This window comes from Centruroides sculpturatus, unplaced genomic scaffold, assembly GCF_000671375.1.
Source record: "Centruroides sculpturatus isolate CEXI.00-Female unplaced genomic scaffold, Cexi_2.0 scaffold288, whole genome shotgun sequence".
NCBI classification, from domain to species: Eukaryota; Metazoa; Arthropoda; class Arachnida; order Scorpiones; family Buthidae; genus Centruroides; species Centruroides sculpturatus.
In genome coordinates this window covers 681000-695445 of record NW_019384547.1, presented here as the reverse complement: position 1 = coordinate 695445, position 14446 = coordinate 681000, and the positions used below count along the sequence as shown (strand labels likewise).

The window sequence follows — 14446 nt, the reverse complement described above, 5'->3', positions numbered from 1 at the left end:
CAGGATATGACATGAAATTTGAATATATTTTTGCTCCACGGTATGAACAAAAACTCACCATATGATGTTACATTAATTCGCAGCGCCATTTTTTATTCACTTCTGTTCATTGGTCTCAGTCTGCTTGTTTGCTTCGTCATGGAAGGATCTTGCTCGATAAAGGAAATCTTGAGGTATTATCAGAAAGTGACTGATTTTATTGAAAACAAACATCCTGAAAAGGTTCACACTGGCCATATTGCTGCTCAGAGTAATGACATTTGCCTAAGTCATTTTAGAAACATTTTAAAAAGTAGGCAAAGCCAAACCTCTTTGGATAGATATTTTACCAAGTGACCTCTATCCAGTGAAAGTGCTGGTGGAAGTAAAGGAAAGAAAGCAAAATGCAGTGAATAAAAATTAAAAAAATTAGTGTTGTTTTATATATATAAAACTATAAAAATTATAAATATATATATATANTATATATATAAATACGACATTTTCATGATACAATCTCAGTTTTGGAACGGATTAATTCCGTATCCTGAGGTACTACTGTAATTCATTTTCTACCAGTTAATAAAAAATGAAACTTTAGAACCTATCCTTATATATATATGTTAGTCTCAATTTATATGATTTTGATTTTATATGGGACCAAATTACTGTATAGATTGAGAGTTATGTGTATATTATAACTATTTTAATATAATTACTAGAATTTTACATTTAATTAACATATTAAGTTTACATTGATTTTATTTTATCAATATATTATTTTTCTAATTTAAAAAGTTTTCTTCTTCAGGTTGCTTGGACATTTATCACAATTATGACCGTTTACCTCATCACTTACACCTTTCATTGCACTTGGGTTACATCAGAAGCATATTCATCACCGTCAATTGTTTTATCAGCACGTAGTCACGATGGTTCTCGCATAATATTTGATGATTTTCGAGAAGCATATTACTGGCTTAGACATAATACTCCAGAGGTAATGAAAACATTTTTCATAGATAAAATATGTCATTTCAGAATTGTTTAATAAACATTTTAATGTGAGAATATGGGCGAGGTAAACCCTCTAATCATCAGAACAGTTACTTCTGCTCATTGGGTCACTGGATGGCTTAATAGGAGGGTCTTAAAATGAATGGAAAGAATCATGGGTACATTTGATTGGTTTCTGTTTAAATAAAAGAACAGGCAGGTAGATTAACAAATAAAATTTAATGAACATGAAAATAAACTACATAAAGCAAACATCACCTAAGTATGTCTCTAACTACCAAGAGAGAGTTTGCAATGATATTAATATATTAATATCTATGTCAGACCTAGTGCATTTAATCTGGTTCAATGTGTAGAGATTCTCAATATGAAGATGACTGATGGAGGGCCTGAGTGGAACTATATGCTTATTATGGCATCCATACTTTCATGTGGCAGTGTTTGATCCTCTGCTTTCCTTTATGGAAGTTTGTGTAACCTTCAATTGCTGCCCTGAGTTTATGATTTCTCTCCCTTTTATTCTAAATTTCTCTCCATTTGGGTTTTAGTATTTATAACATCAGATGGGATATTATTTCTGACACAAATGGACAGATATGTGATAACATCTCTCCCAAAGGAAGTTTTACTTCCCTTCCCATGACTTTGATGTCAATTTAATATTTTAACAAATTCTTATTAAAAAAGTTATAATTAATGTGAAAATCCAGAATAAATTAAAAGTTTGTACCATCAAATAAGAATTTCATAGTATGAATTGTTTAATATGTTGTATGTAAATAAAGTATTATTATAGTGTATTCTAAAATTAAATTTTTCTTGGCATTGATAAGTCTTGTATCATTTTAAATTTTAACAATAACAAGGATTCATCTGGTAAATGTTAAATATGCCCAACTAATATTTAACATTTATCAATTTTAATTGAAGTTTCATCCTTGTTGTTCATTTTGCTGTAAGTTTTTTATACCAGTTATAGCATTAACTTATTTTAATTTTTAAATTGACACATAATTATTTGAGTAGTTCATAGTAGTAATTAAATATTCAGTAGTAATATTTATCTGCTTAGGATATGATATTGTAAGAGATAAAAACAAATTAATAAATTTTTGAAAAGTTGGAAATACTGTCTGCCTTTGACTTCCAGCACTTTGTATCCATGTATTATTTGAATTATCTAGGATACTTCAGTATGAAAATTTCTAGTGTTTAGAAATGCTGCTCAGCACTCATGTCTAGTTATTTTGAATTCTTAATTAATAAAAAAGAGAATATTTTATTTTCTACATACTTGTAAAAAAATTATTTCTCTGGCCCATGATTTTTGGAGCCAGATAAGTATAAACTAAAAAGTTAGACCACCCTAAGTCTATATATCATGTAGGCCAGTGATTCTCAAATATTTTTGAGCTACTGCCCTCTTGGTTCTATAAACTTAATCTCAATGCCCCCTAACCCATTTTTCTCTTGTGTGAGAAAGACTTGGAAATATTCTTAGAAAAACTTTTCTATGAATGTGAGAATTATTGTCTATACCAGGGCTTCTTAAACTATGGGTCGTGACCCCATTTCGGGTCGCTTAGCGAAATCTTGGGGTCACGTGATTTTAATGCAAAATATTGAAAATAATTTGTGAGAGTTTGAAAATGGCACGCTTTGTATCATAGGTTTCGTGAGTTGCGCTTTATGTCACTTCTGGTGCAGCAAGACAACGATTCAGCAACACTGATTGTAGTGTGAACTAGTGTAGTGTTGTCGCTTTTCAGTGTATTCAGTTGTCTCTGTTCCATTGTAACACAATAGTGAACTTTGGTAGTACACCATTATTGTTTTTGCAAATTTGTATATATCTTTGTGATTTTTTCGCAACCCAAAAAAATATAAAATAATCATAAATAGGGTCGTGAATAAAAAAAATTTAAGCCCTGGTCTATACCATACATTGCTCTTCATATCTGGAAACCATTAAATGCAATGTTTCTTCTTGCCCATTTTAACAGAGGAAAGGGAAAGGTTATAAATGACCCCACCCTCGCTTATGGTTATCGTTCGGTACCCTGCATCTAGCATCTAGATTTACTCACCACCCGCAGGGGCTATAGACCCACTTTGGGAATCACTGATGTAGGCTTTATACTGTAAACTACTGTATTTCCATAATTAGCATAAATTTATTATATTCTCTATGTTTCTTCAAAATACAGTTTAAAACCTAAATAAATAAAGTATGACAATAATTTTGAGCATTAAAAACAACAGTTGATCTGTTGGAGACTGATTTAATTAGAATTTGTTTCATTTGATGTCAGAATTCTTAATACTGCATATCTTCATTTCAGTTACGCTTGCTTTACTTGTTTTCTGTTAGTTTGAATTATGTTCAATAACAATAAACTATATTAACTTATATAAGAAGTTATCAAAATTATCAGATATTCTTTGTTTTTAGTCCTATTCTCAACTTAAAAATCAAATTAATTTCAAAGATTTGAATTGTAATTGCGGATAACTATCAGATGTTAAAATTATAAATTTAAATTAAAGTAAGTAAAACACTTATAAATAAAAAATTGAAATAATTATTGTGAAATATACTAATTAAATTTATAATATTGATCCAATTTCAGGATGCTAAAGTTATGTCTTGGTGGGATTATGGATATCAGATAACAGCAATGGCCAATAGGACAATTTTAGTGGACAATAATACTTGGAACAATACCCACATTTCACGTGTAGGACAAGCAATGGCTTCTACAGAAGAAAAGGCTTATGAAATTATGCAAGAACTAGATGTTAATTATGTACTTGTTATATTTGGTGGATTAACTGGTTATTCTTCAGATGGTATGTATCTGTACAGATAAAATTTCTCATACAATAAACATGTCTGAATATTATATGATTTTATTACAAGAAATATAATACAAGATTAAAACTGAGAAGAAATTATTATTCATTAATTTTTTTAGTATTTCATTCAATTCTTAATATATTTTCATTTTATAGAATTTACTAAATTATTCAGGTCAAAAGTTTTTAATGAATAGATAAACCCAAATATTTTTATTTACCTTTTACTTTTGGTGAATGTAGAATTACAATTTACTTCTTTCAGAAATTTGTAGGAATTGACATAGTAGTAATATTTTTGTTCAGTTTAATATTATAATACTTATTTTTCTGAGAAAGTTATTTTCTACTAAATAATGCAAATATTCAAAAATTAATAATTGAGATTTTATTGTAAAGTTGTAATATATAAAAAAATATTAATCATATTTTATTTAATATAAATTTAATTTATCAATTTAAAATTAATATTTATAGATATAAATAAATTTCTATGGATGGTGAGAATCGGAGGAAGTACTGAAAGAGGAAAACACATCAAAGAACAAGATTACTATACTCCGTCTGGTGAATTTCGAATCGATAGAGATGGTTCGCCCGTATTGCTCAACTGCCTGATGTACAAAATGTGTTATTACAGATTTGGTTCTGTCTACACAGAAGCTGGTGAGTTTGGTATGAAGCATAACTTTTTCAATGCCTTTTAACACTTACATACATTATCTGATTCTGTAGGCAAACCACCCGGTTATGACAGGGTAAGAAATGCAGAAATTGGAAATAAAGATTTTGAATTGGATGTGCTTGAAGAAGCATACACGAGTGAACACTGGCTGGTACGAATTTATAAAGTGAAGAATCTTCCAAACAGAGGAGTCTGATTTTATACATTAGATATTATACATCCCAATATTTTGCTCTTGCAGAGTAACTTTTACTGTATAATCTTCAAGGAAGTGACAGTATTGTTGGGATTTAAAATAAAGTTCCCATTTTTATGTTGACTCTTTGTACTAGTTGTATATAAAAATTTTCATCTTTTAATGATTTATTATTATAAAGAACATGAAATGGTTAAATACTACTATATCATTTATATATCTTATCTTCAATTAGAATTAAATTATAATTTATCAGTCTCCATGTTGACAGATGCAAATAATTTTAGGCTACCAACAGAGAAAAGTAGAACTTTTACTTCTGTTCTCTTTTGGTAAATGAGAAAAGTTGACTGGTCACATAATGCATGAAGTATTATATGCTAAACCTACTTACCATCATTTTCTCCTCTTTTCCATTGTAATGAAGTATAAATCAGCCTTAATATAATTATCTTAAAAGGTACCTTATCTAGAACAAGTCTCATATAATTTTCAATTACATATTTTAATATCTTAAATAATTTGTAATAAATAAATTATCCAAAGAACCAATATTTTTTTTATAACGATTTAAAAATATCATTTTCAGTGTATTAGAATTGTCTATAAATAAAACAGAAGGAAAACTATAACTTGCCTAGGAACACACAAATTTAGATATTGCATCAGTTCTACATTTAATCAATTAAATCAAAATAATATAATCCAATTGCACCAACAGATATAATAGAATGCTAATTCATTGTAAAAACAGGAAATAGCCTGAAGTTTTGTTATTGAAGGTCATTTGAATTGTTATAAAAATTTAGTTTTAATTAGAATATATATGGGTTTGTATGGAAAAAATTTTGTTTAAATATGTACAATGAATTTAGGGAAATATTTTTAGAAAAAATTTGTGTATGTTTTAGTGTACAAAAAAACGTTCATTTACACGATAAAATATTTCTTTCAATACCAATGTTTAATATTGAAATATATTGTACTGTACATAGTAATGTGTGTCTTTTTAGGAAAGAATATTCCCAAATTCAGATATAAAAACAATCCATTAATCATGCATTATCATGATATGTTATTAATCTATATAATGTTAAATGTCTTTATTACATTCTATTACTTTTCAGAAATTTAAGATTTTAAAAAATATAAATTAGCATCAAATTTAAATTAAGAATAGAGTTATGATCAGTGGAATGCTTTTTTATTTTTGACTTTTGTAAATATTTAAATTTCCAGTTACATTATTGTATCAAACAATAATTCAAATTATTAGAAAATCAGTCCACTATTTATCTAGAGATTCTTGGTAATGTTGTTAATTTTAAATAATACTTATAAAATTTGTTAAAACTACAGAATTGTACTTCATTTGAAATTTAAAACTTTATTGCATTACTTATCAATTTACTAGATATTATATATTTAAACTATTATGATACATCTACAGTCTTACATAAAACTACTAAAAAAATAAATTGTACTTATTACAACAAATCCTTTATTTTTTTTTTGTGATCATTATTTTTGGCATCAAACATATATATACATAAACACAACAGTTTTTTGAACAAATTTCTAAATGTGCATTCTTGATACTTTATAAAACCTTTACGTTTATCACAGAATATGATGTGCATGTTGTTGACCAGTTTTAATTACAACATTAATACACACATTATTGAAGATGAATGTCATCTCTGGCACAAAAATGATCCATTAAATGATCTAAAATATGATAAATAAGACACCTGAAAAACATGAAAATTTAGTTGTATTTTTAATTATCAAAAAAATGATGATAATGACAATTTATATTTACCTATTTAACTGAGAATATTGGAGAGAGTCATGCAACAACAATGAGCTTTTTTCAAACAGTTTATTATTGAAGATTTTCAATATCTCTGTAAAATAAATTTTTATTCCAAATTTTAAGTATGAAAATATGATTTTTTCTAAAAAGATTCAACAAATTTAAAAATATAAACTTTAATACAGCATAACATAAAATATTTGGTTCAGCTGTTCATGATGATGCAGGTTCTTGAATTAATTCAGTGATTGCATTACACCACCGGGGAAATTGCAGAAGTATCTATTGCTCAGATATCAGTTATTGAACATTTACTTAACTTAGGATACATATATGATATGATGTTTGGATTAATTGAGTGAGAGAAATTGGATAGATGTAATATATGTGAGAGATAAAAAATAGCTGTCAAAAATGTTTCGTCATTGTCAACATTTGACGATCAGGTGATCCCTTTCCCACAACAATAGGATAAAAGTGAGAGCTACCGGAAGCTTGAGGCGCAATCTAACGAAGTTATAATTGGTGATAGTGCCCATTTTGTCTCCCTGACCTCTATTCAACGGACTTGATCCAGTCCAAGGAGGAGACACAGGTTGGAAGACAGTTCAACAGCTCAGACTCTTCCAGGAAACAACAATTGTTGCTTACAACTCTCCATTACGACTGAGAGGTATTATGTATGTTAGCGCTAGAACTTTGTCAACTCTCTCTCGAAGCAGAAATTAGGCACATGATAGAGCTTAGAAATTAGTCGTTGTCCTTGTGAAAATAGTCAATAATCGCGTTTAACTGCATAGTGATCTGTATATTATAGGGTTAGTTATAGTTAATAAACTTTTATTTTGTTATATGTTAAACCTCTCTCCTGTCATTTTGAAAAATGGACACTTCTCGACTTGCTCACATACTCCCCACTCGATTTTGCCATCCTATCAAGTTTTAGCCATCCGACGACACCGAGGTTGGGTTTTAACAACCTGTGCCGATTAAGTGGCATCTGGGGAACAGCCGATGTCCCTGGCTTATCTCACATATGCCTATATTTGCTGCTGAAACTAACCACCTTGATTCTTTTTTGAAGTGATAGAAAATGGATTGTTTATGACAATGTACAGAGAAAATCAACTAATCCCCCTATGATGCAATCAAAAGACAGTTAATGTCCAAAAATGATTATGCTGCGCATGTGATGGGCTTGACAGGGACTATCTACTATGAACTCTCTATCTCAAAACCAGACCATTAATACAGAGAAGTACTGTTCTCCAACTTGATAATCTGGAAGCAACCATAAAAAAACAGCCAACATTAGCAAGAAGTGTGGCTTTCCAGCATCACAAATGGTAGACTATACACATCTTTGATCACTCAGAAAAAATTACTGGAATTTGGATGGGATGTTTTGTGCCATCCCATATTCTCCTGAACTGTGCCTTCAGATTACCACTTATTTTGATCTCTCTAGAATAGTTTGCAGGGGAAGATGTCAGAAACTAAATTTTATTGATCATAATCTATTTAGAGAAATTTTTTGAATTCTCCAGAATCCTTTACACACACATGATAATGGATCTATCCAATAAATGAACTAAAGTAACAGAAAACAAAGTACATTTACATTAAAAAAATGTCACAAATTAGAAGAAACAATAAATGTCTCATATTGTGTCCTTTTTCAACATCATTTATAATTTAATTACTCAAATTAAAAAATAATTTTATTATTATTTTTGTCTAAAACAAAGCAAATAAATTTTTGATAAATGCAATAATTAATTATAATATTAAATAATCATGCTATATAATTACAAGAATAGCATTAGCTCTGATCCTTTCATAATTAATTCTAGACCTTATCTGATGTAAATTATTATATCCCAGTGATCAAAAAGTATTGAGAATGGTTCAATAGAATGCAAGATTTGAATTTATTCATTCAAAATAATCCCCTCCCACTGCAATGCACTTAAACAGACATTTTTTTCCAATCCTCAAAACATGTTTTAAAGTTGTTTTCATGAAACCCCTTTGGGACTCAACAAATATTGTTTTAAGGCATTGAGTCAAAACGGTGATCACAAAGTTGAAATTTTAGTTGAGGAAACATGAAAAAGTACTATGATGTCATATTGGGTGAATATGGAGCTTGCAGAACCACATTTGTTGTTCATGAATTTTTGGCCAAAAATTCACGAACAACAAGAGAATTGTGAACAATATTATTGTGCAAAATCCACAAGTTTTCTCACCAAAACCAAATAATTTTCTACTAATTGCTTTGCGCAAATGATGGAAAATGCTCAAATAATATTCTTTGTTCACAGTTTGGCTGGTTGGAAGGAATCTGTGATGTACACCATGACAATTGAAGAAAACAGTCAACACAACTTTGATTTTTGACAGACTTTAACAGGGTCTTTTGCAGCCTCACCTCACCTTTTGATAGCCATTCACTCAACTTTTAAGCTGTTTTGGTATCAAAAGCATAGATCCATGTTTCATTACCCATAATGATGCATTTTAAGAATGATTTGCCTGGAGAAAGCATTTCCTCAGCCACTCAAACATATTTTTGGGACAACTAGAGAAATGATATACTGCAAGCCCAAATGATCTTTTAAAATGGCTTGACAGGATCCAAATGGTATTGGAACATGTTCAATAATGTTCCTAATTGTTGTTAAACAATGATCACTGAGCACCAAATCTCTGACTCAAATAAAATGTTGTTCATCAGTTGAAATGGATGAGCTACCAGAGCATGGTTCACCTTCAATATGTTCTCTGCCTTCCTTGAATATCTTGTACCACTCAAACTCTTGTTTTTGATAGACTATTGTCACCAAAGACTTTTTGCAACATTTCCAATGTTTTTGTAGCAATAATTCTGTTGCAAAAACAAATTTTAATGCACTTTGCTCAATTGCACTCAACATTTTGAAAAATCACTAATGCAAAAATTCTTTACACACAAAACAAGCATTTATTTGCAAACAAAAACATATGATGGCACAGATTGCTGTTAGATGTCAATGGAAATCATACCAAATGATGACAGCACCCTCTTGCATGTGCACATTTTAAATGAACCATTTCTGATGCGTTTGATCACAGTAGTATACTGTAAACTTTAAAGTTTCTCTATGAGTACGTGTTCTAATAAAGTGATCATATTGTGTAATTTTATCAAAAAACATTTTATGACTAACAAGGAGAGCCTACGGCTTTGGGGTAACGGATTTTGATGATCTTTGGTTTAGAGGTAGTACACCATGTGAGTGTACTACCTGTAAAATACTAAAGTGCAATACTCAAATATAATCGAGAAAATCGAACTTAAAGTTTTGTTAGCACTTTATATATAAATTATACGTATTTCTATTCGAGCGTCCTGTGGCAGAGTGGTAACGAGTCTGATTCATAAGCTTGAGTTCTCGGGTTCGATTCTCGCGTATAATTTTTTTTTTAATTCATAAATACTTATAATGTATTTATTTATTTACTCATTCATTTATTTCTTATTATTTATTTATTTTAATTTAATTTCTACTATTCCAAGTCTAATATTTTTATACTTTTGTTGACAATAACGGCGCATTCTTGACACCTATGTGTCAACTTTCCCATCTAATTGTTATCACTAACGGTGACCGATCTAATTCTCACTAGGAGCGTTTTTTCTATCGGAGTTCTTTTTCACTCACTCTTTAACAGTTCGTTTCTAAATTTCGACACGAATAGACGTATTTGTGTAGTAAAACTTATTTTGAAAAATTATTTTATAATCGAAAAATGTCGTCAAGAGAAGCAAGTTCTTCACGTTGTGACGAAAAAACTGTTGATGATACCTTTTAAAAAAGCAGCATTTATTTGTTGTTCTTGGTGTAGACAGAATTTTTGTTTTGAATGTTTTTATCATAAGTATCATTCACGATCATGTACATCTGACAATGATATGTAATTATATAATATTGCTTCAATAAATTATATTCGTTTTTCTTGGTTATATTTGAGTTTTGCACTTTACAAGTTAGTATTTTACATCACTGTATAAAGAGTTATCATCAACAGTTTTTTCGTCACAACGTGAAGAACTTGCTTCTCTTGACGACATTTTTTGATTATAAAATAATTTTTCAAAATAAGTTTTACTACACAAATACGTCTATTCGTGTCGAAATTTAGAAACGAACTGTTAAAGAGTGAGTGAAAAAGAACTCCGATAGAAAAAACGCTCCTAGTGAGAATTAGATCGGTCACCGTTAGTGATAACAATTAGATGGGAAAGTTGACACATAGGTGTCAAGAATGCGCCGTTATTGTCAACAAAAGTATAAAAATATTAGACTTGGAATAGTAGAAATTAAATTAAAATAAATAAATAATAAGAAATAAATGAATGAGTAAATAAATAAATACATTATAAGTATTTATGAATTAAAAAAAAAATTATACGCGAGAATCGAACCCGAGAACTCAAGCTTATGAATCGGACTCGTTACCACTCTGCCACAGGACGCTCAAATAGAAGTACGTATAATTTATATATAAAGTGCTAAAAAACTTTAAGTTTGATTTTCTTGATTATATTTGAGTATTGCACTTTAGTATTTTACAGGTAGTACACTCACATGGTGTACTACCTCTAAACCAAAGATCATCAAAATCCGTTACCCCAAAGCCGTAGGCTCTCCTTGTAAGTTACAGCAAAGATATGAACATTTTACTATAAACTAAACAATAAAACTGAATGAACAGTCTTAAATATATTTATATAAACTAATATAAAATATCTAACTTAATTGTTTTATCTCATGAAATATTAAATGAAAGTAATCATAAATGATGATCATAATATATATTTTAATACCTAAATAAATAATGAATAGATTAATATATCTCCACTTAATTTTATATTAAATGTATGCCAATTTTTATTATGAATTTATTTTTGCTTTATTTTTAAGATAAATATTTATTCACCTGGTAAAAATGACCTTAATGCATTCAAAGCATCTGTCTTACAACTTCTGTCATCTGATTGTTGTGATTGTTCATCTGGATGTAAACTTTCTTCTTCAGGCCATAGCACCAAATGAAGCAGATGTAAGTAGTTAATACAATTTTCAAAACTGAACAAAGTATAAATATTCTCTTCCAAATACCTGCATTCAAAAAGTTATTTGCTTATTCTGAAATCAGTTTCATTTACTTCAATATAATTTTAAGTTTCTTTACAAGTACCATATATTAATATAAAATATTGAAAAATTATATAGTAGTATATAATTTTAATTTATAATTATAATTTACTAAAATTAATTTCTAAAAATAATGTATCCTGATGTATTTTTTTTATGGAGAGTTATATTATGCATATATAATGTTTACATTAATTACTAAAGTACTATTATAATATAATAAATATTAATATAAAATATTAAGTAATAAATGTAAACAAATTAAGGAGTTTAATTTATATTATTTCTATTAAATTGCTAATATTTAGAATATCATGGCATACTTATTTAGTAAAAAGTATTTATTAAATGAAACCAAACTTTATTGTATTAAAGAGGAAATCTGTTGTAATATAAGGAGAATAGAGGAGAAACAAAAACACAAATATAAGATTTTTAATATTTTATAATTTCATATTATGTAGAAAAAAAAACCAACTTTATTTTTGTACTTAAGCAAAATTATGGAAATAAAAGTTTTTAAGATTAAGATCAACAGGAAGGCTCAAATGACGATGATATTCCTTGGTGTTTAATGGGTTTAGCAGTAAAGAAAAATTAATATTAATGTGCAATACTTTTTATTGTGATTGTTAGTCAATTATTGATTGTTTTAATAAACATATTTCTTTTAATTGCAAAAATGAATAGTTTACTTTTGCTAACTTGGAGTCTAACCCTATGTTTTGCATTAGTCCTTTGTTTCTTAAAGCACAGATTTGCATAACATGGGACTGTTTTTGGAACCTGACTACAGTGTTATATGAGAGATAACTGTATTTCATAGTTTTTGTATGAAAACAAGACATTAGAAATTTTTTTTATGATGCACTGTATATATATGCAGTTTATATATGTAAAGTTGTATTATCACACAGCTTTACACATATAAACTGAATATCTTATTGGATAAATAGCATAGTTAATGACAATATGTAATATCAACAATGCATTCTAATGGTGTTGCCATTAGGACCTGTTGTTGATATTAGGATTCCATTTTGGGTTTGGATTCTGATGATGGGATGTGTAGTCCCAGAAAATATTTAAATTGCAATAAAAAAGTGGACTTCTTAATCTTTTCTAACATTTTAACTTCTTCATATTATTATTCTTTCTATTTACAAAGTTTGTGTTTAATATAATTAAACAGAAAAATAAATATTAAAGAAATTGAGATGAATCATTGCGAAAATCATCAGCTAGATGTTTTTTTAAATAAAACTTCTCAATGAGTTTGCAATGTATATTGTATTAATATTTTCTTTTCAAATTTTGGCATTAAGGAAAGACTGGAATTTTAAAATGAAAATGCCAGTCATTCCTTATAGGCAACAGACATAAGGAAAAAGAAAGGAGAAAAATTATTTTTGAAATGATTCTACCAAAATTACATGATGTATAAATTTATTTTAGTTTTGTTTTAACATAGTATTTCAATTATAAAAATAAAATGTACTTAAAAAACAGTGTATTAACATATTCATTTTTTAAAAATTTTGTGTGTGTTAAGATTTCAAAATTTATCTTTTGAGTATCATATGATTCTGACAAAATTACTTCAAAGATAATATTATAAAGGTAATATTATCTTAAGCTCTATCTATCCTCAAGTAAATATTGAAAATAAAACTTTAATTATACGTCAAAACGTTTATATTCTGATCTTTTAAGAGGCTCTTCATCTTTAAAATTATGGAGAGCCTCTTAAAAATTTTAGTTTCAGAACGTACCTTTTTTAAACAATGTATTAATTTTCTTGAAAATTTAATGAAACTAGACATTTAACTAAATTTTACAATTTAATATAATAACAACAACAACTTTATTAGTTGTGCTTTATAGATTGTGCTGTTTAAAAATATCAAAAATAATTCCATTTTAAAAGATATTTGTTATTTATAATAATAAAGTAAACATACTTATCTAAAAAATTTCCTATTGCAATTTTTAATCCTACAATTATTAATGGATTCCCAAACAAAGGAAAGAATGACTTAAGAGAATTTATATATAAATCAATCACAGCATTAGCCAATGGAATTTCAGATTTTAAGTTTTGTTGTGCACCTGAAATCATAAAATAGAAATATTTAATATATCATTTGAAATTCTTAAAACCTGTTTATATAACAAAAAACACTATAATAAAAATTACAACAAACAGTGACTATAGTAAAGCAGTTTTTGTTACAATTTTTAATTATATCAAATATATGATTTCTATAATATCTTTCTATAAAATGAAAACAATTACAAACACCAAGACCTGTTAAAATCCCAACAGACTTTACTCATATAAACATTTTCATCTGTTCAAAAATGGTCTAGTTTGTGATTGTCTTTATTACAGGGCTGTGGAGTCGCGTAAAAATCTACCGACTCCAACTCCGACTTTTCCTTACCATCCGACTCCGACTAAAACATCAAAACTCCACGACTCCGACTCCACAGCCCTGCTTTATTACATTTAACTGGTTAGTGTGCTTAACTGGCTCTTTCTATAAAAGTATTAATAAATATTTTAATAATTCTTTTATTTATGAAAAAACTAAATAAATTAATACATTATATATTTTTATTAATAATATAATTAGAAATTTTGAAGAAAACCTGAATATGTAAATACCAAAAACTCTTCATGAAAGAATCTT

General features: G+C 28.1%; 2 protein-coding genes across 4 annotated transcripts in view; one reads left to right on the top strand and one right to left on the bottom strand.

The window, feature by feature from the left end:
* LOC111623543 (dolichyl-diphosphooligosaccharide--protein glycosyltransferase subunit STT3A-like) overlaps positions 1-4856 on the top strand; it is a 32324-nt gene extending 27468 nt beyond the window's left edge. For both annotated transcript variants that reach the window (XM_023366154.1, XM_023366153.1), the window contains exons 12-15: positions 791-979; positions 3627-3846; positions 4330-4518; positions 4588-4856. In XM_023366154.1, coding sequence (XP_023221922.1) covers positions 791-979; positions 3627-3846; positions 4330-4518; positions 4588-4733 — 744 coding nt within the window. In that variant the 3' untranslated portion in view covers positions 4734-4856. The remainder of the gene's footprint in view (positions 1-790; positions 980-3626; positions 3847-4329; positions 4519-4587) is intronic.
* Positions 4857-6216: 1360 nt separating this feature from the next.
* The window catches only part of LOC111623541 (sorting nexin-19-like), a 27946-nt gene continuing 19716 nt past the window's right edge, over positions 6217-14446 (bottom strand). For both annotated transcript variants that reach the window (XM_023366149.1, XM_023366151.1), the window contains exons 7-10: positions 13715-13862; positions 11536-11717; positions 6556-6640; positions 6217-6484 (exon numbers count right to left, since the gene is read on the bottom strand). In XM_023366149.1, coding sequence (XP_023221917.1) covers positions 6412-6484; positions 6556-6640; positions 11536-11717; positions 13715-13862 — 488 coding nt within the window. In that variant the 3' untranslated portion in view covers positions 6217-6411. The remainder of the gene's footprint in view (positions 6485-6555; positions 6641-11535; positions 11718-13714; positions 13863-14446) is intronic.